At 45.3% G+C, this 23,478-nt stretch overlaps 1 protein-coding gene across 3 annotated transcripts in view; it reads left to right on the top strand.

Annotated features, from left to right (window-relative positions):
* The window catches only part of DOLPP1 (dolichyldiphosphatase 1), a 60,539-nt gene that overhangs the window by 14,145 nt on the left and 22,916 nt on the right, over nt 1-23,478 (top strand). For all 3 annotated transcript variants that reach the window (XM_078646262.1, XM_078646263.1, XM_078646264.1), the window contains exon 4: nt 18,576-18,675. In XM_078646262.1, the coding sequence (XP_078502388.1) occupies nt 18,576-18,675 (100 nt within the window). The remainder of the gene's footprint in view (nt 1-18,575; nt 18,676-23,478) is intronic.

The raw sequence follows: 23,478 nt of genomic DNA, 5'->3' as shown, positions 1-23,478 counted from the left end.
TGCTATTCATCTATAGTTGTTTTTGCCCTAGAGTTCAATCTTTATTTATGCCTGGAATGGTGCAAAGGAGTCGTTCTGCATGTCTGTTGAGTGAGGCTCTGCCCTGCATGTGAAATGAAATATGTCACCTAGTGTCTTGCATCACTGCTGATGAATTGTAGAATGGGGAGGTGCATGATGAAAATGTTTGTGTGATCATTAAAGCACTCCTTTCAGTCTGGAGAGCGGGCCCCTGAGTAACATTGGAAGAGACTACAGTTAAGTTTCTAAGTTCAGATCCTTCCGCACACCATTCTATCCGTGAGCTCCTGTCAGGACTCGGACTGAATGTCGGTGGACAAAGTGACTTGTTTCTGTCTATTCCCTGCATTCCCCTTTAATAAAGACTCGGTTAAGAATTGATCTACAGTGGTGGATGCCTGGCTGTCTAGGTGCAGGTCTTTTGGGACTTGGGGGAATCGTGGCAGTAAGGTCTTGTGAGGCTGGCGAAATCTTAAGTTGCCAGGTATCTTAAGTCCCTTTATTATTCTAAGGTTTCATCGTTTGTTGCTCTTGTAGAGGACGATCTGTCCTCAGCTGCTCTTTTGATCTGTACACGTGCTCTTTTTGTCTCCTCCCTGTGATGAACGTAATTCTTGGTGGAATGAACAGTCCATTTAGCTCGCCTTCCAGGCTCTCATAGTTGAGTGTACCATGGCAGTAGGTATTGTACTGGAGGTTAAAGGACAGAGGGGGAGCTCACCTATGACTATTGTTGAGGCGCTTGAAGATGAAAAGAAGCTCTTCTACTTTTAAATCCCCCCCTCGGGAGAAAGGGCTGGAAGGGGCAATTTCGCCACTTTAGAACTTTGACATCACGAGGCCCACCAGAAACTGCTCATTTGCCTAACTTGGGTTTTGTTGTTATTGTATTGATGGGCAGATTTGCTGCAAACCTGTTTGAGGTTTACTGTAGAGGTCTCCTTGACATAATTGCTGCTGCTATTAAGATACTTTACATCGAAGAGTCAGTCATTTTACCTCACAGTGACCCTTGGCAAATGGACCAGCGAGGTAGGAAGGTTTTGAGACTGGAAAGAGGAAAATGATGGTGTCGGTTTTGAGGGACCACACTCCAGTTGAGGCCCAGATTTCAGTCTTTGCTTACTCTGAGAGATGTCCCTCAGCAGCGGCTGCTTTTATTGGTGCCTCCTCTGGTACCGCAACTGGCAGCTGTGCCTCAGTCACAAAGGCAGCCGGAGGCTGTAAGGATCTACCTTACGGGGAACAAAGACCGTGAAAGGTCACCTCGTCAAAGCAGGCATGGTACTGAGTTGAGGAGACTCTGTGACCATGTGACACCAGACAAAGATGTGGACTCCTTTCTGATGTTATTTCTCAAGTTTTTGTGAGAGGTTGGGTTGGAGTGGGAGTATTTTGACCTTCCACCGTAGTGTGAATGAATGCACAATAGGTTATCCCTGCTCGTTGATCTGAGGGGAGGAGGGATAACAAGCGCTAAGTCTCGCACCGTTTCACGTCTCCTTTGTTGGCTATAGCAGGACTCCTTGGGACTCTGTTGATCATTGAGCGGTAGCAAGGACTCGTGCTCGTCGATCGACCTGTGCACGTGTGTCTGTGTTTGAACCTCCCCTGATTCCTGTCTGGGGAGGGTGTTGCTGAACCTGATTATAGTGGAGCAGTGACATTCTTGTTTCCTGTCTACTTGCAATTGATATAGCTTTGTCATCTTCGTGTCCGTTTTTCTTGCTTTCTGGTCCTTTGTTCGTGTGTCCTTTGTCTTGCATTTCCTGACCTGGTTGTGCACTCTCGTGTTCGTCTGCTCCTCCTAACCAGGCATCCTGACACGCTGTTCTAGGACCCTCCTTGTTTGATTTCCCGTCGTCCCGTACAACTCTGTGGCACAATTTACAGAACTTAGAGTTGGGTATTATGATACTTTTCTGTCATTCATTGCTTCTGTAATGAAATGCTGTATGGGGACATAGTCAAGGGAAAAGCTGACCAGCCCGTGCCAATGTAAACAAAGTACAATTGGTATGTGGGAAGTATGACACCTCCAGCATCGGGGCATTTTGATTATTATTTATCTGTTTATTGCCTGCTCTGACCCTTTTCTGTGTTGACCACAAAAATACGATGAATGAGCAGGTTGTAATTAGAGGCGCCGGACTGCTGTTCGGGGTGGGGAAGACTGGAGAGGGAGCGACCAAAATAAATTGAGAAACCGAGACCCCTCTGATGTGGTGTCTGTCCCGGTTGGCCTCCTGACTAACATCTAGCATTGTGGGTCACATTCCGCCTGGTAGCCTCCATTAGTATACAGCTACCTCTTTCACATCAAGGTGCCACCTATTGACAATTTTTGGGGGTCTCGTAAATGGGCCCTTGGCACAGTGCCCCCACTTGATACTAACAACTCTTTCATAAAGGTGACCATTCTTTGTAACCTTAGCACGATGCTGCACACCCTGGGTATAATGAGGAAGCTTGGCATATTTTGGGCATGCTTCTCAATATGGGGTTTGTTTGTGGAATATTGCTAGCCGTGGCATCATGGGGTGGTTCTAAAAGCTATAGACTACATAAGGTTAAATGTATTTGTAAATGCTTATTCTGGATTGTTGCCAGTTTGACACTGTTTCTACACTCTTCTTTTCCATTGGGAAGTTTTGAATCAATTGTTTTTGTTATTTTTTCTGAACCAATTATCTCCATTTGTTTTGTTTTGCCTACTGTTATTTCCTTAGGTTGGTGTGCATCGAAATATAAATTGTTTAACTGAATTATTTGTTTCATAGATACACACCACACATACATACTTCCCTGAGGGTTGCTTTGTTGGGGCAGGCCATCGCTTCCCAAGATGAGCATAGGTTACTCGCATTCAGACTCCTTTGTTCACATATAACCAGGACTCAATAAGTGCACTCTCTCAAAATATGATGGAGCTATGCCGGCTTATCATGGCCCGCATATACTATTATATGTCCACTAATACATTTTTTTAAAACAGTTTTATTGGTAGCATTGCACCATATCGCAACATAAACATTTGTTATATATATAGTGTGACAATCCTTCTTTTGTGTTTAGTTGTTCAAATGACAATGTACTACAATCTCCACTCACGTAGTGGATTACTACATACTGCAGCATCACTACTCGTATGGGCGTTTGGGCTGATTGGCCTAACTAATGGCCACTAATAATTAGCAATAAAATACTTAAACGATGCAATTGGGAGAGAGCATCCGCCCTATATAAGTGATTAACTTTGTGAAATGTGTTTGCTGTTTCTCATATAAAGAATAGTTGTTTCCAAAGAATTAATATAAACACAATATGAAATCAAATGCTCAATAAAGAAATTAAGACCATATAAAGCAGAGTGATGTTTAGACTATAAAGGCCCATAAACGTTAAATGTTTTCAAGTACAGGCATTGGGGCTTATTTGGCGGCAGGGTGGGCTCTACTGGACAATCGTGGGTGCTCAGACTGCAGCCCTTTTCCTCCCTGGCATGTTTTCTGGATTGTAAAACCTGTCCAGGTTAAAATCAAGGACCACATTGAGGGAGGCTCAAAGAGATTGACCCAGAGTCCTAGGAGAGCATGAGCGAGTGGTGAACCACTTTGTGCTTGGAGACATCTTCTGACTCAGAATCTCAGGCTTCTTGCTGCTGCATGAAACGTATAATTTCCAATCTAGAATGTCCCCATATTCTCCTCCACGTGATCCTCATCAGTGGCGATAAGCCCTGAATTGTCCCGCCCATGTGCGGGATTCCAAAGCACTGGAATGAACATTGGAAACCTTTCCAAACCAAACAAACTTGATGTATTTTAGAGTTACAAGTGTTTCTCAGTTATTTTCTGACACACATTCTGTATTTGTCCTGTCTGGATGCATTTGCTTTTTGAGAAGAGACATGAATACTTTGTTTTATTAATAACTGCCAGCCCTCCCCCTGCTCTACCTATCCTGTCCAATAGGAGGATAGTGAAGCCTGGGGGATAGTATCCACCGGGTCAGAACCAGGCAACTCTTGGGCCCAGGTTTCTATTTCATGGACCAATCGGGATTGTGTGTCACAATAACCTCTGCAAACTCCCCTTTGTTCTTGACCTGGCATTAATCGGTTATCCCATTTAAGTTGTCTTCCTGGAAACCTTCAGTTCCCTGGGGGGGATAGTAGAATCAATTTTTGGTAGAGGAAGTGACGGAGCTAAGGATGAGTGCAGAGGGACTGGCCTCAAATCCACAAGAGGGGCAGCTACTGTTGTTGCTACGGTGAAGTTCATTGAATGCAGTAAAAGATAGACATTTCGATGAGTTAACATAGTTTTGCAGACTTGCGAGCTGCTCTCTAGAATAGGTCAAGTCAGGGGCCATACCCTGGACAAAACTGCCAGGGGTTCTGGCACTAGGCACATGCCGAGCACAGACTGGGATTCCTTTGTTGTGCCTTCTGAATTCGATATGCAATCTCCTACATGAGTCTAGCCAGCTGACTTGCATGGGGCAGTCCCCAGACGTGAGTCGAATGCTCATTTCTCTCTGCTCAATAGGCAAATTGAAAAGCAGTGGCTGACCAGGGAATGAGTGTGATATCCTTACAAGGGTGCAGGCACAGTTTTTTAAAAAGGTGAATGACTCGAGGGCTTTCAAACAGTGAATGTGGCGCAGTATAAAACGAATTGCAGGGTACAAATACTCCAGTAGGTAAAAAGAATGAATCGGGCGTATATAAAAAGCAATTGGAAACAATGAAAGAATGATTCCTTTCAACCTTATACTCCCACCTACTGCGACCACGGTCTGTAGGATGGAGAGGACGGGAAGAAAGTGGTTCAAAGTATCTTTGGAGGAGCTTAAGCCTGCCTTGGCCAAACTTAATTGGCAACCCTCTGCGAACATTGAGGATGTTATTAAGCTGAATCAACATCTGACTACGGCCATTGATAACATTGCCCCCCTCATTGTCCTCTCCTCAGCCAGAACCAAGCCTTCTGCCCCCTGGTTCTCTCAGCTGCTGAGGGAAGAAAAAAGTAAATGCAAAAGACTTGAACGCCTAACGGGGCTCTAAAAAATTTCCACAAACTCAAACAAACAACTATGAGGGATTATTTTGCCAACAAAATCAAATCTGCAGACAATTCGTCCAAGGCACTCTTTCAAGTTGTGAAAGATTTTACTAACCCCGCTGCCCTTCTGCATAAGACAGAACTCTGCGACAAATTGTCTAATTTTTTTCATGAGAAAATTACCCTCATCTATGCCTCGTTTAATATAGCGAATAACCCAGACACAGAGGGCTTACCCCCCAGCGATCTTACGCCCAAAGACACTAGGTTTGGGGCGTTCAAACCCATTACTCTTGACATGGCAATGAATAAACTGCAATTATGCAAATCAGGCTCACCCTTAGATCCCATGCCTGCTCAAGTTTTCTCTACAGTCGCTCCTGCGATTGCACAGCCCCTTCTATCGATATGGAACTCTTCTCTCGTATCAGGCCAGTTTCCGGAGACCTGGAAGCAGGCTATCCTCATTCCTCTTTTAAAAAAATCTGATGCAGACCCCACTGTTCTCAGTAACTATCGTCCGATATCTTTGCTACCTAAACCGGCCAAAATTTTGGAAAAATTAGTGCAAGAACAACTTTCGGACTATGTTGAAAGCAATGTCCTGTTACAAGATTCGCAATCCGGCTTTAGGACCGGTTATAGCACGGAGACTGCCCTTCTGGAGGTGGCGGAGACCGTGCGGGAGACTGTGGACAGGGGAGAGGTAGCCATGCTTGTGTTCCTCGACCTGTCCGCAGCCTTTGACACGGTCTCCCATGCCATCCTCCTGACCAGACTCCGAGAGATAGGAATTTGTGGCTCCCCTCTGGCCTGGATTACCTCGTTCCTTACAAACCGTACACAACAAGTCTGGTGCCGACCTTTCTGGTCTAAGGACAGGAAACCTCTAGGCTGCGGGGTGCCCCAAGGATCTGCCCTCAGCCCCCTCTTTTTTAACATTTATGTCGCACCCCTGGCAAAGGTGATCGAGTCTTTGGGGGTCAGAGTGATATCCTACGCTGACGATACGCAGCTTATTTTTTCCCTTAGAGATCATTCGCTGTCTGGTTCTGAAAATTTTAGAACCTGTCTCTCCAATATCGTGGCCTGGATGACCTCTAACACGTTAAAACTTAACACGGATAAGACGGAGGTGCTATTTTTTAATCAAACTGTTCCCTTGCCGCCCGCCACCTGGTGGCCTGTGGAACTCAACCCTCCACCTTCTCCGGTAAAAGTGGCTCGCAATCTTGGAGTCCAGTTTGATAATGATTTATCTTTTAAAACTCAGATCCAGAAAGTCACCTCTGCTTGTTTTGGGAAACTCCATATGATCAGAAAAATGTCCCCCTTCCTCCCCACTGAAGCATTGAAGACAGTGACTCATGCCCTAATCACCTCACATCTGGACTATGCGAACTGCCTTTATATAGGACTTCCAGCCTACCTCCTCCATAGGCTGCAGATTGTGCAGAACGCCGCTGCCTGGCTGATCTGCAAAGTCCCCTATCGACACTCGATCTCCCCCCACTTAAGGAAACTGCACTGGCTCCCAATTACGGCCCGTGTTAAGTTTAAGGCCCTGGTCCTAGCCTTTAGGGCCCTCAACGGAAAAGGCCCAAAATACCTGAGACATAGACTTAAACCAGTCCAATCTTCTCTCAATCTCAGGTCTAACCACCTTCGCCTTCTGCTCACCCCTAGATTCCGTTTTGCGAGAAAGGGTGGCAGAGCGTTTGCAGTGGCAGTTTCAAAACTGTGGAACTCCCTACCCATCAGCCTTCGGCTCATTGACATCGAGTCTCAATTCAGGGGCAAACTGAAAACTTTCTTATTTTCGGGCCAATAACTCCCCCCCCCCCCCCCCCCCCCCCCTCGATCTGCATTCCTCAGCGCCGGGACACCCCCGTTGGGGGTAGCTGTGCGCTTAATAAATGTCAAAATAAATAAATAAGTAAATAGGGTGATTGCAGGGTAAAAGTGAAATACAAATGCTCAAACGGGAGCAGCCTATGGTTAGGCTAATGTGGAGAATTTTGAGTTGTCGTAGAGTTCATTTCATTAAAGGGGGGGTCCTGGCTGGGAAAATGGCCTGAACAGGACCCTCAAGAAAATTGTCTGGGAAAACCATGCTTGTCTCCTCTCTTTCTTGATGGATGCAATCTTTGAGGCTGGGAGTTTTGAGCTGGGCAATAGTTGTATCGACTTAAAACCAGGAAATCCAAGGTCTCAGAGGGAACCAACAGAGACTTTGCTACATTTGTGACTAATCCCAGCTCCTGGAGCAATTGGGCCATCCAAGAGAAATGGAGAACTGTGTCTTTCTTTTGAGCCATGATCATGAGGTTGTCCAAGTAGATTATTAAGGGTACCGCTCTCTCCCTGGGGGACTTCACCATGGGCCTTAGCAACTTGAAGTACAGACCAAAGGTGAGGGCTGTGAATACGTACTAGTGCCCCTGCTGCACTGGAACTGGAGGAACCGCCTGTGAGTGGGGAGAGACCGGGATCGTCAAATAGACATCCTTCAGATAGAGCCAGACCAGCCAGTTTCTCTCCTGTAGAAGGTCTCTTAAAAGATGGATACCTGCCATCTTGTAGTGGCGGTACACCACCCAAGAATTGAAGGGTCTGAGATTGAGGACTAACCGAAAGCCTGTACCACAAAAATCATGCTGGCAAAACCCCTGGGGTGTGACAGAGGAAACGATTGCTTCCTTGCATACCAACTCTTCTGCTTGGGGAAAAATGAGGAGGAAGAGGCCAACCGTCCTGCCTGGGGTACCAAAGACTTCCACTTTGTATTCCTGAACTGTCTCCAATATCCATGCTTACTTTGTGATCTTTTCCCAATTGTGGAGGAAATGCATGATCCTGTCCCCCAATACCACATCTTCAGTGGGGATAATCTTCACCTGTAAAAGTGGAGTCGGAGGATCCTCCTCGATTGCAGTTCTTCTGGAAATGACCACGCCCCCTCTGGCTCTGGAGGGGTAGAAGGTTTGTTGCCCAGCATTCGCCCTTGCACCTCTCTTTTGGAGCTGTAACCTCGATTGGAGGTCTACTGAAAACTACAGACTGGCGCTCGACCTTTGAAGCGTCCACCCTTTGTAAAAAGGCCACTGTTGAAGACTTTCTTTAGAGAGGTTTGGACATTATCCAAAGCCACAAACGTGGCAACATATTTGCCTAGGTCGTTTACGAACCTGTCACCAAAGAGAAGACAGTTTGCCTGCTTCGGACATGGCTAATTTCTCCAACTTTGGGTCAGTACGCTTCAGTAATGATTTACATCACTCAGCGGAACTGGGGCAATTGACATTGAGGCAAATAGAGGACAGTTTAAGTCCAATACATCTGGATTTCTTTGCTGCCTCATTGCGATCAGTAGTAGTTCCTAACTCTTGAAAAAGGGCAAATGATATCCGGCTCCTTAAAAAAACCTAACTCTGACCTGGATATCCTGTCTAATTTTAGACCCATTTCCCTGCACCATTGGATTTCAAAGTTACTTGAGAAGATTAACACCTAATTATCTACGTTTTTGGATATTTTCAATCTTCTTCACTCATCTTATCGCGTTTCAGGGCTCAGCCTAGTATGAAGACTGAGCTCATGGGAATAACGGATTCCATTAAGCTAACTTTGGATTCTGCTCACAATGTCGCCCTAATTTTGTTAGACCTCTCCACAGCGTTTGAGCAAATTCTTTGATTTCCTACCATGGGAAGCTCTGAAATCAGTGGTCCAGGCTCTGATTCTCTCCAGATTAGACTACGCCCATGTTCTCTATTTGGGAAACCAGGATTTAATACAGCTGCTGCAAACTGTGCAGAACAAGTCAATTCAACTTTTGTTTGAGCTCCGTAAACGTGCTTTGGTAGCACATTACCGTAACCAACTTCATTGGCAACCGATAAAGAACAGAGAATTTTTAAAGCCTAGGTCTTGGCGCACCAAGCTTATTACAAGGTTGGTGCTAAACACTTGTTCAACAACCTACATGAATACAGCCCACAAAGTACCTTACGGTCAGAGTCTGCCCAACTGTTTGTTATCCCACACACCAAGTGCAAGAAGCTGGGTGGCTTGGCCTGTTTTGTTTTGGCAGCCAAGCACTGGAATGAGCTTCCCTTACAACTCTGATACATTCCAGACAAAACTATTTTTCGGAAGCAATTAAAAACTCCTCTGTTTCAATTGTAGGGTGGATGTTTCTTGCCTGGTCGTTTACCTTTGTGCTGGGGCACTCCTGTAGTAGCTGTGCGCTTTAGAAATATTTTCAGTCATTGCAGAGGAGGCAAACCTCTCTCTGGAACCACCCCAGTAAATTATGTGGGTCAACAGGAACATTTGTTTCTTTGGCCTGAACTACCATTTCCAGATTTTTTGGTAAAGAACCCAACAGATCCAGAAGCTTGTATTTACAAGCATGCCAGGCTCTGTCAATCCCTTTGTTAGGATCACAGGAGTATTTCTTTAGGAAAGTTGTCAGGTTGGGATCAAGGTTGGAGGGGTCTGCGACCTTACCCCCAAGCACAGGCCTAGGGCATTTGGGAACAGAGTTTCACAGGGACCTCCCTCTCAAAACCTTTGGTAGATGGGATTGGACATAGTCTGCTACCTCCTGACTGGGGGGGTCCACTTGTGGTATCGGGTTCTGTCAGGCCTACATACTCTGCAAAACTCTCGAACACCTTATAACAGAGATTGGCAGGGAAACTGGAAATGCAAAAGACAAGTTTATTAGGACCCCATGGGGTGGTGGTACATTCCTACAGCACCCTTCGGCAATGCAAGAAGTATCACACCGAACATCGGTGCGCGACCTCTTTTATACAGTTTAACAGCAATAAAAAGGTAGGCGGTATACATTTGAACAGTTTTAGGTACATATAAGGACATTTTTGGAACACAGCCAGCATGTGGGAGGGGCTTAATACCACTGGTCAGTTGGGGGAACATTCCTAAGGAGTGACCACTCGTTAGTCCAAAGATCATGTGTACGCATGCGCGAAAACTGACCATCGCTAAAAATAGCCTGTTGCTGGGCAGGGTATAGTTCATTGGCATGGAGGAAGGACGAAAGGGCATGCTGACCACGAGGCCGCATGTTCATACAAAATGGAAGCCACCAAATACAAAATGGCCCCCGAAAATTTGGTCAAGTTAACAGTAAGAGCTCGTGTAGCAGAGCTAAACGCTAACTCAGGTACTGCCAAATTACGACAGACGGCCCTTTTAGCGTTTAGCTGAAGCTACCTCATAATGGAAGTAATCCGGATGTTCATCGTCAATATCGATCATCATAATTTGCTTTACTTCAGCATTACTCATCTGTACATTTTTAGCAATAGCTCGTTTGGATGGGATACAGGCTGTAATACATACAGAACATAAAGTAGGACCACATTGAATACATAGGCAACAAAAGAAGAATATCCCTATAATCACGCATAGAACCGTTAATAGTTTCCAACCCCATGTACTAAGCAGAGTCCAAAACCAGCCAGAAAAAGTCGAAGTACCATTGACAGTATGAATTTCAGCAGCAATTTTGTGCAATTTAGAGATGGCATCATACACAGATGGCGAATTATCAGGGACATAAACACAACAACTACTTCCAATGATGCGGCATGCACCCCCACGATCAGCTAGCACTACGTCCAGAACCATCCGGTTCTGAAGCGTAACAATTCTTGTAATTTGGAGCTCTTCAGTTATATTCCCTAAATCAGAGGCAGTTTCATTAGCAACTGCCTCCACAACACGTGTTAGCCGTCTAATTTTCCTGCTGTTTAAAGCAGCACCGACAAAAGAGAACAACCCTAAATTAAAATCCACATATTGTTGTAGTGAGGTGTCAGTTTGGTCGACGTCATCAATGTCCAATGTTCTCTTCACTCTATTCAGTATAAAATCGTGATACAATACAAAGTCATTATGGTACATAGGCGGGGCAATAAACACAGGGGGTAACACAAAAGATATGTAACATGTGCCTAACCATCCAAGAGGAAGACGATGATAACCTTTATTACCACAGATAAAGTAAGTGTTTCGTGAGGCCACAAATGAAATACCATTTGGTGTATCAAAAGTGAGGGTAATATTGCATTCACTTCTCCTTACCGGAATTGTTCCTTTATTTCTAATACAAAGATCTGCTTTTGTATCAATAACTAATCACATGTAAGCTGGACATATTTGTAAGTCTCTGGTTGGTGAAGATACGAGGCGCAGATACATTGTCCGGTCGATATTCTTCCCATTCAAATTTAGTTCCCTCTGCTTGTGGATAGCCATCTCGATCATTGTAACAGACCTTATTCAACCGAAAAAGTAGTCCACCCTTTGTCGGCCATCTTAATGTAAAGAGAAGTGTGTACCAAGCATTACACGAACCATTGTGAGAAAAAGGAAGAGGAATAAGTGGAGTTCCTCCTTTCTTCTGATGTCCAGGCAACATACCACATACCCAACAATTAGTGGTATTTGTCATATTATGTGTGTGGTGTAAAATTTGAATGAAACTGTTATTCAAATAAGTCTGTCTATGTCTCTCTTCATGATAGGGCAAAGTAAAATGGAAATGTTCAGATGGAATTGGAGTGGTAGGCAGTACATAGTCCCGTACAGGAAACAGTCTTTCTGTAATCCAAGCTATTACTGCTATCACCACCATTGTCATAACAAAAAGAACCGCACCCAAAATTCTTCTGTTTCTCATTGTCATAGGTGCCATAGTACAAAGAACAAAGTCTCAAAAACAAACCAACTAAAAATTAAAAATATAGTGCTGAGAACCGAGGCTGCCGCTGATTTCTTCTCCGAGATTCAAGACGGGTGTCGCTACACTGGACAGAACTGATTCCCCCCCCCTCTCAAACACCCGAATCATGACATACTCGCCAGGACGAAGATTGTGAACCTCTCCAATGTAATTGTCGGGGAGCGCTTCTCGAACCTGTTGGTGAATAGAAAATAAATCATTTGTTAATCGTGCCAAATAATCGTTCATCATTATACAAGGCACATTATGTATCAAACGAGGCTTTGGAACTCACCAAATATTCATGGGCCTTCCGAACACCACTTCATAGGGTGTGAGGCCAGATCGGGAATGTGGCACTGATCTGATAGACAGCAATGCTAATGGCAAAGCGTCCGGCCATTTCAAAGACGTAGATGCCACGATCTTCGCTAACTTCAGCTTCAGAGTCGCATTGTACCTCTCTACCAGACCTGCTGACTGCGGATGGAATACAGCATGAAATTTTTGTTGTATTCCCAATCCTTTCAGGACATGCTCCACTACCTTCCCAACAAAATGAGGACCATTATCATTCCACAAAAATTTACAAACACCATAACGTGGGAAGTACTCTTTGAGTAACATCTTGGCTGTTGTTAATGCTGTATTATCCTTCGTGGGGTAGGCTTCAATCCATTTACTGAAAGCACACACCACCACTAGGACATACTTGAGGTTATTACAGCGCTCCAGCTGGATTTAATCCATTTGCAGTACTTCGAATGGTGCAGTAGGTGGAACGAACCCTCCCTTAGGAGTATAGGTCCCTTTAGCAGGATTATACTGTAGGCATATCAGACAGGTCTGCACTACTCTCCTAGCCGTGCTGGTAATCTCAGGATGCTCCCAAACTTGTGCAAGCAATTTAGTAATTGCAAGAGCTCCAATATGTGCCAGCCCATGCGTAATTTGAACCATTGCCTGCAAGTAAGCAGCGGGTAATTTCCATCTCTTCATGTCTTTGCTTCTCCAACAACCCTCATCATCCAGTACTCCTTCTGTTGCCCAGGTTACGAGTTCTGCTTCAGATGCTGACTTCTGTATATCTTGAATTTCTTCTCTAGCATCATGCCATCGCTCGGCTTGTGATCTCACCACATACATAGGGGAGTCGTTTTGCAACATAGCAGTCTCTCTCGCTATGCGATCTGCAAAAGCATTTCCTTGCCCTATTTTGTCTGTCACTTTCTTATGTGCACTACATTTTATTATCGCAACCTTCTTTGGACATAATAGTGCGTTCAGGAGATCGCATACCAACTCTCCGTGCATAATATGTGTTCCATGTGAGGTCATAAACCCTCGTTCCCTCCAGAGTAGGCCAAAATCGTGCACTACTCCAAAGGCTTAACGACTATCAGTATAGATATTCACACATAGATCAGCACTTAACTCGCATGCTTTCGTCAAGGCTATCAGTTCAGCTGCTTGGGCAGATTTTTGCGGTATTCGTGCTGTTTCTACCACTGTCTTAAGTGTCGTGATCGCATAGGCTGCGGAAGCCGTACCATCTGGCAATCTCACACACGATCCATCAACCCACAGTTCCCCATCTACATCTGGAAGTGGCGTGTCCTGCAAATCGACACGACCCTTTGTTTGTTCGTCAGTCAGAAAAACACAATCATGTTGTTCTTCTTCCTGGGTCTCAGTAACAGGATATGGCAATAACGTAGCAGGGTTCAAAGTGGCGCACCTTTTTAATGTAATGTGTGGCGCCAACAGCGTTAGCTCGTATCCTGTTAAGCGGGCACTGGTTAGATGCTGCGTTTTCGTTTGGTTCAATAGCGCATCTACTGCATGGGGAACTAACACCAGCAATTTGTGTGACAAAACTATTCCCTCACTCTGCCGTATAGCTACTGCTGTTGCTGCAACTGCTCGGAGGCATCCAGGCAGTCCTCGAGCCACAGGATTGAGTACCGCTGAAAAATATGCGCACGGTCTCTGTTTATCTCTGTGTAATTGTACTAAGACTGACAATGCACACCCATCCTTCTCATGTACCTACAGTGTAAAGAGCTTTGTATAATCTGGTTTACCTAACACTGGTGCAGAACAAAGAGCTTGTCTCAATTGTTCAAAAGCATTCTGGCATTCATCCGTCCATTCAAGGGGAGTTGGTGCAGTTTTGGACAGCAATGCTAACAAAGGTTTTACAATGTACGAAAATCCTAGTATCCATTGCCTACAAAAGGACGTCAAATCTATGAAAGCGCGAACATCCTTCTGCGTGCAAGGGACTGGTGTAACTAAAATTGCTTGAATTCGATCTGATGTTAATGCACGTCCCTCCTTAGACAAAAGATGACCGAGGTAGGTCACCTTTGGTCTACAATATTGTAACTTCTTTCGTGAAACCCTGTGATTGTGTTCAGCAAGAAAAGAAAGCAGGGAGAGTGTACTCTCCTCGCACTGGTCCTGTGTATCGGCCGCCAGCAAAATGTCGTCGACAGCAGAGCTAAACGCTAACTCAGGTACTGCCAAATTACGACACACTCAGTCGAGTCCAGGTGTGTAGTATCATCTGGCTCAATCGAACAGCCTGGATTGTGACCTAGTAAGTGCCTCCACCTGATACAAACTTTCTCTTTCGTTTTAAAGTCCTGGGCTGTAGGTCCTCCTGGGACTGATGAGATCTGGAAGAGAGATGAAGAATCATCGAGTGACGGGTAACCCCTCAGAGATGCCCCAGAAGGTCCTGGCACTGAAGTGGCACCATAGCCTTTGTCTAGTAAGGCGGGAGGAGTTCTCCTTTGAAGAGGCTCCAAGTGATTCCAATTGGAAGTCTCAGGTTGGGGAGGGGGAGAGGTCCACCAACCTAACCTCCAGGATAAAGGGATCCACTGAGTTTTCGGTACCCAATTCTTTTCAGGCATAGCGTTTTAATAGTTTTGTGAAGGGGCACAGTGCTAGTACCAGTGCAAGGTTTACAGACAGTGTTATCCAAGGTAATTACTAGCCTTTCTTCGCAAGGAGCATACCCCACACAGGTCTTATACACTCAGGGATGTAGTGAGCCATAATGGTGCAATGCATCGAGTCAAGGCCTTCAAAGAAGAGAGTCCGAGTGGGAGGGGCAGTCCCAAGCAGGTGATGGAACAGGGAAAGTAATCCCCCCCCCCCACCTGCAGGATCAGCACAACGAAGAGGAATCTGCCTGTATCCCTAATGCAGAGCCCTTTAATCTGTTTACCAGCCCCTTCGGCAGAGGAGCGCTGGACTGAGCCGCGTGGCGAAGGGAACATTTCTTTCCTGGTGCGCACCGGAGAAATCCAGAATGGGTGTACAGCGCATGTGGGGGACCCACCATGCAAAGAGGACAAACTTCTGAAGGGCGCGTCCTCCTGCTTTAGCTCTGCTCCGCCGATACAGTGGACCTGTTGGAAAAAATGAAAATACTGGTTTTCAGTGACAGTCCTACATTTTAATGAGCCCGGAGTCACTGCTAAGAGCATCATGCTGGACGGGCCCAGGCCAGAGAGGTCAAAATAAGTCCAATAGCACTTATCTGTGGCTGCTAAGCAGCAAAGAAAGAGGAAGGTCTATGGAGTCTTGTTGGGGCTGGTGGGCCCTGATTGGTGGAAGTGGATGATGTTGGGGCTGTGCTGTGCCTCTTAGAAAATGTTGTTTTACTGTTTCTGCGTTATGATTGGCTGCTGTAATTTTTAATTGTAAAGAAAGAGAAGCATAATTCGTAGTTTCCGGTACTGACATTTATTTATTTATAAGTTTTATGTAGCACTAGCTAGACCTGAAGGTATCGGAGCGCTTTACATGTAATGTGAAATCATAACAATGAAGTACATGCATAAATACAGAAAAAGAAAGTTGGTGGGCCGCAAGGGTAGTTATAATATGCAGACATACGAACAGCATGAGCTAAAAGAGTACAAGACATAGTAGACCGCTGAAACAATACATTTACCGCTTCACCTGGTGAAGGGAGAATGTGCATGAGGTTAGGGAACCTAGCTCAGTTAGGGTGCGAGTTAAAGTAGTTGTTGAGCAGTAGGTGTTTAAGGTCCCGTTTGAAGCCGGAAAAAGGGGTTGCAGCGCAGGTGTCTCCGGAGAGAGTTCCAGATCCCGGGAGCAGTTCGAGAACATGAGCGTGTCTGGGTAGATTTCTTTTTTAGTTTGGGAGGTACGAGAAGAAGTGAGTTGGAGCTCCTTAGAGATCTGGCTCTTCCAGCTTTCGAAAGTTTATTCTCCAGATAGTTAGGGTTATGTGTGTGAAGGGCTTTGTGGGTTATGCAAGCGGTCTCGACAAAGAATCAGTGCTGATTTACATATGGCTGTTCTTTGGAATAATAATAATAATAATGGCATAGTGAGCGGAAAATGATTGACTGGAATTCAGCCCACGCAGTTGCCTGTGGCTGGGACTTTTTGAAAGTATTTCACCCATTACCTTGAATTGTCTATTCGTAATTATACGTGACATTTTGTCTAAATGAATCACAGGAAACATTTTATTTACAAAAAAAGTTCCTTTTGTCAGGGAAGCCCCTCCCTCTTTAGTAGTTGACTATAGACTTGTCCAAGCAGATGTGGCCCTCGATTTGAATTTCTGCAGAAGTGGAAACCCCGCTATATATCGTGGCATCTGGCTTTTCTACCGGTGATGGGTCTAGCAAGAAAAGAAAGTGAGATTCAAGCACCGAACCCTAAACAATGCAGTATATTCTACTACAGTTAGATGTCCATCTGAACTTCCAAAATTAATATACAATATTCATATTCAGCCCAAATTGTTTCTTGTGTCCTTTTTTCTCAAATCCAATCTAAGCAGTGAAAACATGGCTTCTCCTCAGAAAGAGTCAGTTGCGTTGTGAGGATGTTTTACTGATACTTTTTTGGATTGCCATTAAGAGACGTTATAGACATATGTGCTGTTACTTTAAGCTACTGCCATGCTATATTGGTTGAAACGTTTGAGATTCTTGAAATCAATCAGTCCTTGGCTTCTACACTAAAGTATCATTCACTGTACAGCGCACTGTGACTGAGGATTAATAGATAAATCCGTATCGTTACAGGCTAACCATTTGTGTTGTGGCGCAGGTCTTAGTCGTTGAAGGTGACGGACAGCATGAGCGCTTGAAATAGGAAACTGGCAAAGTCCCGAATTAAGAGTGTATAATCCTGGTCTAGTGGAATTGAACTTGTAAGAGGAGAATGCAGACATAGGGTCCCTTGGAGCAGGGATAGGAGTAGTGGACGAAGGGAAGTGCCCCAGATGGGACATCTTTAAGGAGGGTGAATAAACATTGATTATAAAGTAGATCACTTGTAGGGCTTTTGCATGTGTAATGCATGGAGTACGGTGAGGTAGTTCCACAGAATAGTCCCCAGCCAAAGATTGTTTGGAGTTGAAGTTGGTCCTCAGTTCTCTCCTCCATTTCAGACATTGAGGCGGATTACACGTGAAAAAGGAGTTTCAGAGATGCAAGCCCTGTAAACCTCTGCCATCTTGCGTTTGTTCTTTTACTAATGGAAGTCCAGCATCTTATATAGGTTCATCAATTGCATCCAGGCCACCTGGTTAGGTTAGAGCACTTGTGAGGACTTGATGTGCACTTTTGATTCCATGCTTTCTTTCTTTGGTAGTCCGTTAGTGTCCGGTCTTCATTACACGGTGGTTATGATCACACTGCTTCAGGTGGAAGGCAAGACGCGCAGCATAGTTCTGTGTATGCCGTTGCCTCTTAATGTTCCATTTCTTTGGTGGAATAAGCCTATTTCTAAGATCAAAGTAACATTGTGGGGAATAGTTAGGAGTAGGTTTCTCCCTCCCATGAGTATTCTACATAGTATAAGGCAGTCTTGATGGTGGTATTGATTTTTGGTACAAATGTCAAGTTGTCTTCCAATGTCACCTGTGGGTTATCGATAAAATTCCTTAGGGCATGGCACTGAGCCATTGTTGGTAGCAAAGTAGACTTCTGGAATGATCACGTGGAGTGGGGTTTTGGGAATTATGAACGAGACGTCCGTTGTTTCCCAGCCAATGAAAGGGAGCAGATTGAACATGAAGGAGAATTGCTAAAAGTGGTGTCATGAAAAGTAGTAGTAAACAATTTTCCTGAGTGCGCAAGTGTTTGCGAAAGGAGGACCGATGAAACCTCCTGAAGAAAGATTCCTTTGCCTGTAATATATAAAAGTCTTGTCTACGTGGAATGCGTCTATGGGCTGTCTCATCCTTGTTTCCTTAATGGAAGGCTCAGGAGTGATGTTCAAGGTTCTGTCGTGGTGGAGTTGAGGTATGTGTTATCAGAGTCGCTTTCCTGGTAAAATTCTGGGGTTGATGCCTGAGCTTGTCATCTGTCTGAGACACTAGAGTGATTTCTGCATGTGATTCTCCTATGTGCTGTACGAGGTGTGTCAAAGTGGAACTCGAGGTGGGATCATTTTGCCTATATATAATTGTTTCTGTTTAAGGTGAGGACACTTTAGGGGTATAGGGTGGGCGGGTGTCGGAGTAGAGGATTGGGGTGTTCCTTCTTATCTAAGGTGCTTCTTTCTGAGCCTGAATGTGGGCTTGCATGGCTGAGGTGGCTTCATAGAGCAGCATTTGTGGGTGCAAGTTCTGCGTAGATAGCTTTAGCATTAACCTTGGCTTTCCTGTAGCGCTCCAGGTGGGCTGCTGAAACGGTTCAACCAGCTGTGCGCCGTGTTCTCTCTCTTAGGAGCCCACACCACGGTCACCACGGAATACGGCCTGCCCTCCAGTCATTCCCAGTTCATGTGGTTCTTCTCCGTCTACGCCTTCCTTTTCCTGTATTTGAGGTGAGACCTTTTTTTAATGCTGTTAATGGGAGACTTTTGTACTTCAACACCTGACGGTCCATTCTGTATATCTCTATTCGAGGAAACAAGAGTCCAATGCCAGTGGCTCGTAGCACAGTATACAGTGTCTGCATATCACCCTCCCTAGCATTGACTGTGTACTTTTGTTTTACATTTCTGCCCCATGCCGTGACTATCTAGTACAACACGTGCGCACCAAGACTGCGATGGTTTCACAGTGTCCACATATCACCATGACTTGTGCACAGAGCCTAGACAGGACCCATCCTGGCCAGGACTCTTTTTCAAAGTGTGCAGTGTCTCCTTTGATTCATACTCTCAGTACAGGGCCTTCCCATCACTCTGCCATCCCTGACTGATAGTGTTTCAGTGTCTGCACACTGTCATAATGTACTCACTCTATAATATCTTCACATCACCCAGCCATGCCTGTCTGTCTGAAAGTGCTTATGGATGTCTAAGTCTCCTTCCTGCACTTCGATCCGGTTGTGGATGTGAACATATCACTTTAATTTTAAGTGTATTAAGTAAACAATTTAGGTAACGTATATTCAGCTAAGAAACGTACCAATTGGTAATGTATTTTTAAAGTTTAAGTAGTAAGGCCTCAGATGAGGCAAAATAGTATAATTATTGCATTGTTTTTTTCACTGCCTCTACTGTATCTGCATAGATGTGGGTGAGATACTCTTACTTCTTTTGCTTACTTCTCCCCTGAGGCGGAAGCCGGGGGTTCTTTGCTATCCACTTCTTACATTGTTAAATCGTTATTGAAATAAAAATAACGCGATTTTTAAAACTTGTATATATTTTAGTCTGCAGCTTTTAAATTACCTGTTACACCTCGGAACGAGATTAGCGTCGCTCCGAGGCTGCTCTTAAGCTTCCCTGGCACAGCGCTGCTGTTGTTAGGCACTGGAAAGCAGTTCCTCGATCCATCTTGGCCGCCATTTTGAGTTGGGTAAGGCTGCCGGTCGAGTTGCTCCCCCCCTCCCACCCTCCTCCCCCTCTCCTTCAATATGGATAAAAACAATAGGCCACCCCGTCCGCGCAGCGGGCGGGCGCGCCAAAGGCAAGCCCGTCTGCGCCCGTCCGCGCCTTGCAGCGCCCATGGTCCAGGCCCCCTGCCCAACCATTAGAGGATCTGCCCAACCAGATAAGGTATGCCTCCGATCAATTAAGAACTCTCATGCCCATCCTAGAGGCCCCATGCTGCCATTCCATATATCTAGATGCACCTGCGGGGTAAATGCCCCCATTGCCAGTACACACCTAGCCCTATATTGGAGCAGTCCGAGATTATCAGTCCCCCTTTAAAAATGTTCCTTTTAAATTGTCGTTCCCTCACCAAACATGCAGTGGAAATGTCTATCCTCCTTGAGGATATTAACCCTGACGCTATATTCCGAACGGAAACTTGGTTAAGTGAAGAAGCTGACCCTGACATTGCTGCCATATTACAGAAAGGATACAGACTACAAAGGGTAGAGGGCAGAGGAGGAGGATTAGGCCTACTTTTTAAGGACTGCTATCAATGCAGAACCAGCTCTGCGACAATTCCTACTTGCGAAAGTATGAATTTCGCACTTGACCTATCCCCAACCTTAACCTTCTCTGGCCTACTTATTTACCGCCCCCCAGGCCAAATGGGCGATTTTATGAACTGTCTCCCCTCTAAGGTCGCTGAATCAGCCGTTTCTCTGCCTCATTTCACGTTTTTGGGCGATATGAACATTCACTTAGATGATCCTATGGATCCACTAGCTACCACCTTTCGGAACAGTCTAGCTGCCATACAAATTGTCCAGAAGGGTTTTCTACCTACACATAACAAAGGTCACTTGCTAGACGCGGTTCTAAGTAACGATCAGAGACTTAAAACTGGGAACCCAGTCCCGCTCATTTCTTGGTCCCACTTCTCTGGCACATACCTAACCCCCTCTCCGCACCTCCTCGAGCCACATTAAGAGGAAGGGATTGGGCGAAATTATCCACAGATAAGTGGGTGGAGTGCCTCTCTACCACCCCTCGACAGACCGGGGGCGACGTAGACACACTATACACCCATTATGCTAACTGGCTACAGACCACCTTAGACACAATCCTACACCAAAAACCTCTCAAAGTGAGAACCAAGTCCAAAAAATCACAGTGGTTCACTCCAGCGTTAAAAGAATTAAAACTAAATTGCCGGAAGCTGGAGAGAACGTGGAGACGTACTCACAAGGAACTGGACAGAAGTAGCCATCGAGAGGCAATTAAAAAATACAAAGCTAAGATTATATTGGCACAAGCTCTATTCTACGAGGAAAAAATTATAACATCCGCCAACTCCCCGAGGGAAATATTTCGGATAGCGAAATCCTTGATTAGTATCCCCTCCAACTCACAGGACCCCCATGAAGCCCAAACTCGCTGTGACAATCAGGCGGAGTACTTTCATAAAAAAATTCAAGCTATCTCCTCATTATTTGACCTGGTTAGCCAACAGCCAGGGGAAACAGAGACCCCCCCTCCAACCATGATCTGTCAACTAGCTGAATTTCCATTACTTGAAGAAGACTCGCTTAACACTCTTATGCTGAAAGTCACAACAGGTTCCCCCTCAGACCCGGCTCCCCCACGATACCTCCTGGAAATTGCAGATACCATCAGACCAATAATTTTAAATATCGTAAATATGTCAATTACTACAGGGAGAGTTCCAGAAATCTGGAAGTGTGCACAAGTCAGGGCCCTATTAAAAAAAATCCAACCTTGACCCTGGAAAAATGACTAATTACCGCCCCATCTCACTCCTTCCTTGGGTAGGAAAGCTGCTTGAGAAACACATCAACACCAGTCTGATGTCTTACCTGGAAACCAACCATCTGTTCCATGACTCTCAGGCGGGCTTTCGCCCGAAATTGGGGACGGAGGTGGCACTACTGACTGTCACAGAATTAGCCCGCAGGCACATGGATCAAGGCGGCACTACAGTAATTATGCTGTTGGACTTAAGTGCCGCCTTTGATACCGTAAATAGCAACACTCTTATCTCCCGACTAAAACAACTTGGAGTGACAGGAAGCGCCATCTTATGGCTACAGTCTTTTCTGGAAAACCGTACATTCCAGGTGGTGGAGGGTGACACTGATTCCAAAACCTGGCCTCTCAATCAAGGCGTACCTCAGGGGTCCTCCCTGAGCCCCACGCTTTTGAATGTTTATATGCAACCATTGGCGGAGGTCGTTCACCCTTTTGGTTTTGAAATTGTGACCTACTCTGACGACACTCCGCTTGTGCTGGCCATGAATCAGCCAGGTCACACGCCGTCGAACTTGAATAGTTGCCTAGTAGCAGTTTCAGAATGGATGGCCTCTTCCCATTTAAAACTTAATGGAGACAAAACTGAACTGATGTTCCTGGGAAACACAGCTGACCCCAGACCACCTCTACAATGGCCACTTTGTATGGGCCCTCCCCCAGAACCAAAAAAGCAAATTAAAAGTTTGGGTATGTGGCTGGATAATACTCTCACTTTCAACCAGCAAGCCACAGTACTCTCCGCCACCTGCTTTGGGTTGATGCGCATGTTTCGGAAAATTCTACCCCTCCTCCCTTTTCAGGCCCGCAGGATAATGGTCCAGGCCATCATCCTGTCCCGCCTCGATTACGGGAATGCCCTATATCTGGGTGCACCGACCAGCACTCTTAAGAAGCTGCAGGTCACCCAGAACGCAGCAGCAAGTCTATTGCTAGGCCTGCCCCGTAGCCACTCAGGCACCGATGCCCTAAGGAAATTACACTGGCTACCCATCCAAGCCAGAGTAAAATTTAAGGCGATGTGCATAATGCATAAGGCCATGTGGAAAAACGCCCCCGCAATGATCTGTTCCTTAGCCACACCCTACCATCCGCAAAGATCACTGCGTTCAAGTACGGCCTTTTTAGCAATTACACGCAAAATCAAACGAGCTAGGTGGGGCGGACGCTCCTTCTCCCTGAATGCGGCTGTGACTTGGAACTCCTTACCCCCCATGATTCGGAACGAGTCCAATCTCTTAAAATTCCGCAAAACCCTCAAAACCTTTCTTTTCTCTGAATAAACCAGTAGACCCCCAGAAGTATGCAATTATAGCGCTACGAGGCCTTCGGGTAGTAATGCGCTTTACAAAACCCACTTTCATTTCATTTCGTTACATTTCATTCTATGCTGCTGCACATTCTTCAGTGTGAGATGGTCAATGAATTTCGCTCAACCTGTGTGTGAGATCCCAGAACACCTTTCTAGAGAGTCTCTTATTTTAAACAAAAAACTACCTGCCAGTCTCCAGGCACATTTCCTTCCTTTCAGAGAGCCAATAAAACAAAATATTATGGACTATGAAGGGGCAGCTGCTTTCAACCTTGGTAATCATTATGATCAGTAAATCCTTTGCAGGAGTGAAATGTGCTTTTCGTCCTCAGGTTAGCCCAGCAGTGACAGAGGACACAACTTGAGCAGTTTATCTTCCCCTGGAATTCTGTCAGTGTCTACATTTCAGGGGTTCTGCTCTTTTTGTTCTAATTCACCTACTTTGTGTACTATTGACTCGAACTACATACCATTAAACCTCTTTTGGTGTGGTATTTTACTCAACTCAATCATTTTTTTTTGTGGCAGAACTTTTCTGTACATTTTTTTCTACAGAAGATCGGTCTTCACCATCCTCACTGACAGCCTGCACAAATCACAACTGAAATGCATGTTACCTAACTGTAGATCAGCGGTGAAACATGCCACAGACCTTGCTGAGCTCA

This window comes from Lissotriton helveticus, chromosome 5_1 (genome assembly GCF_964261635.1).
Source record: "Lissotriton helveticus chromosome 5_1, aLisHel1.1, whole genome shotgun sequence".
NCBI lineage: Eukaryota > Metazoa > Chordata > Amphibia > Caudata > Salamandridae > Lissotriton > Lissotriton helveticus.
The sequence above is the reverse complement of the archived record's forward strand: the minus strand, read 5'-3'. Positions and strand labels throughout refer to the sequence as shown.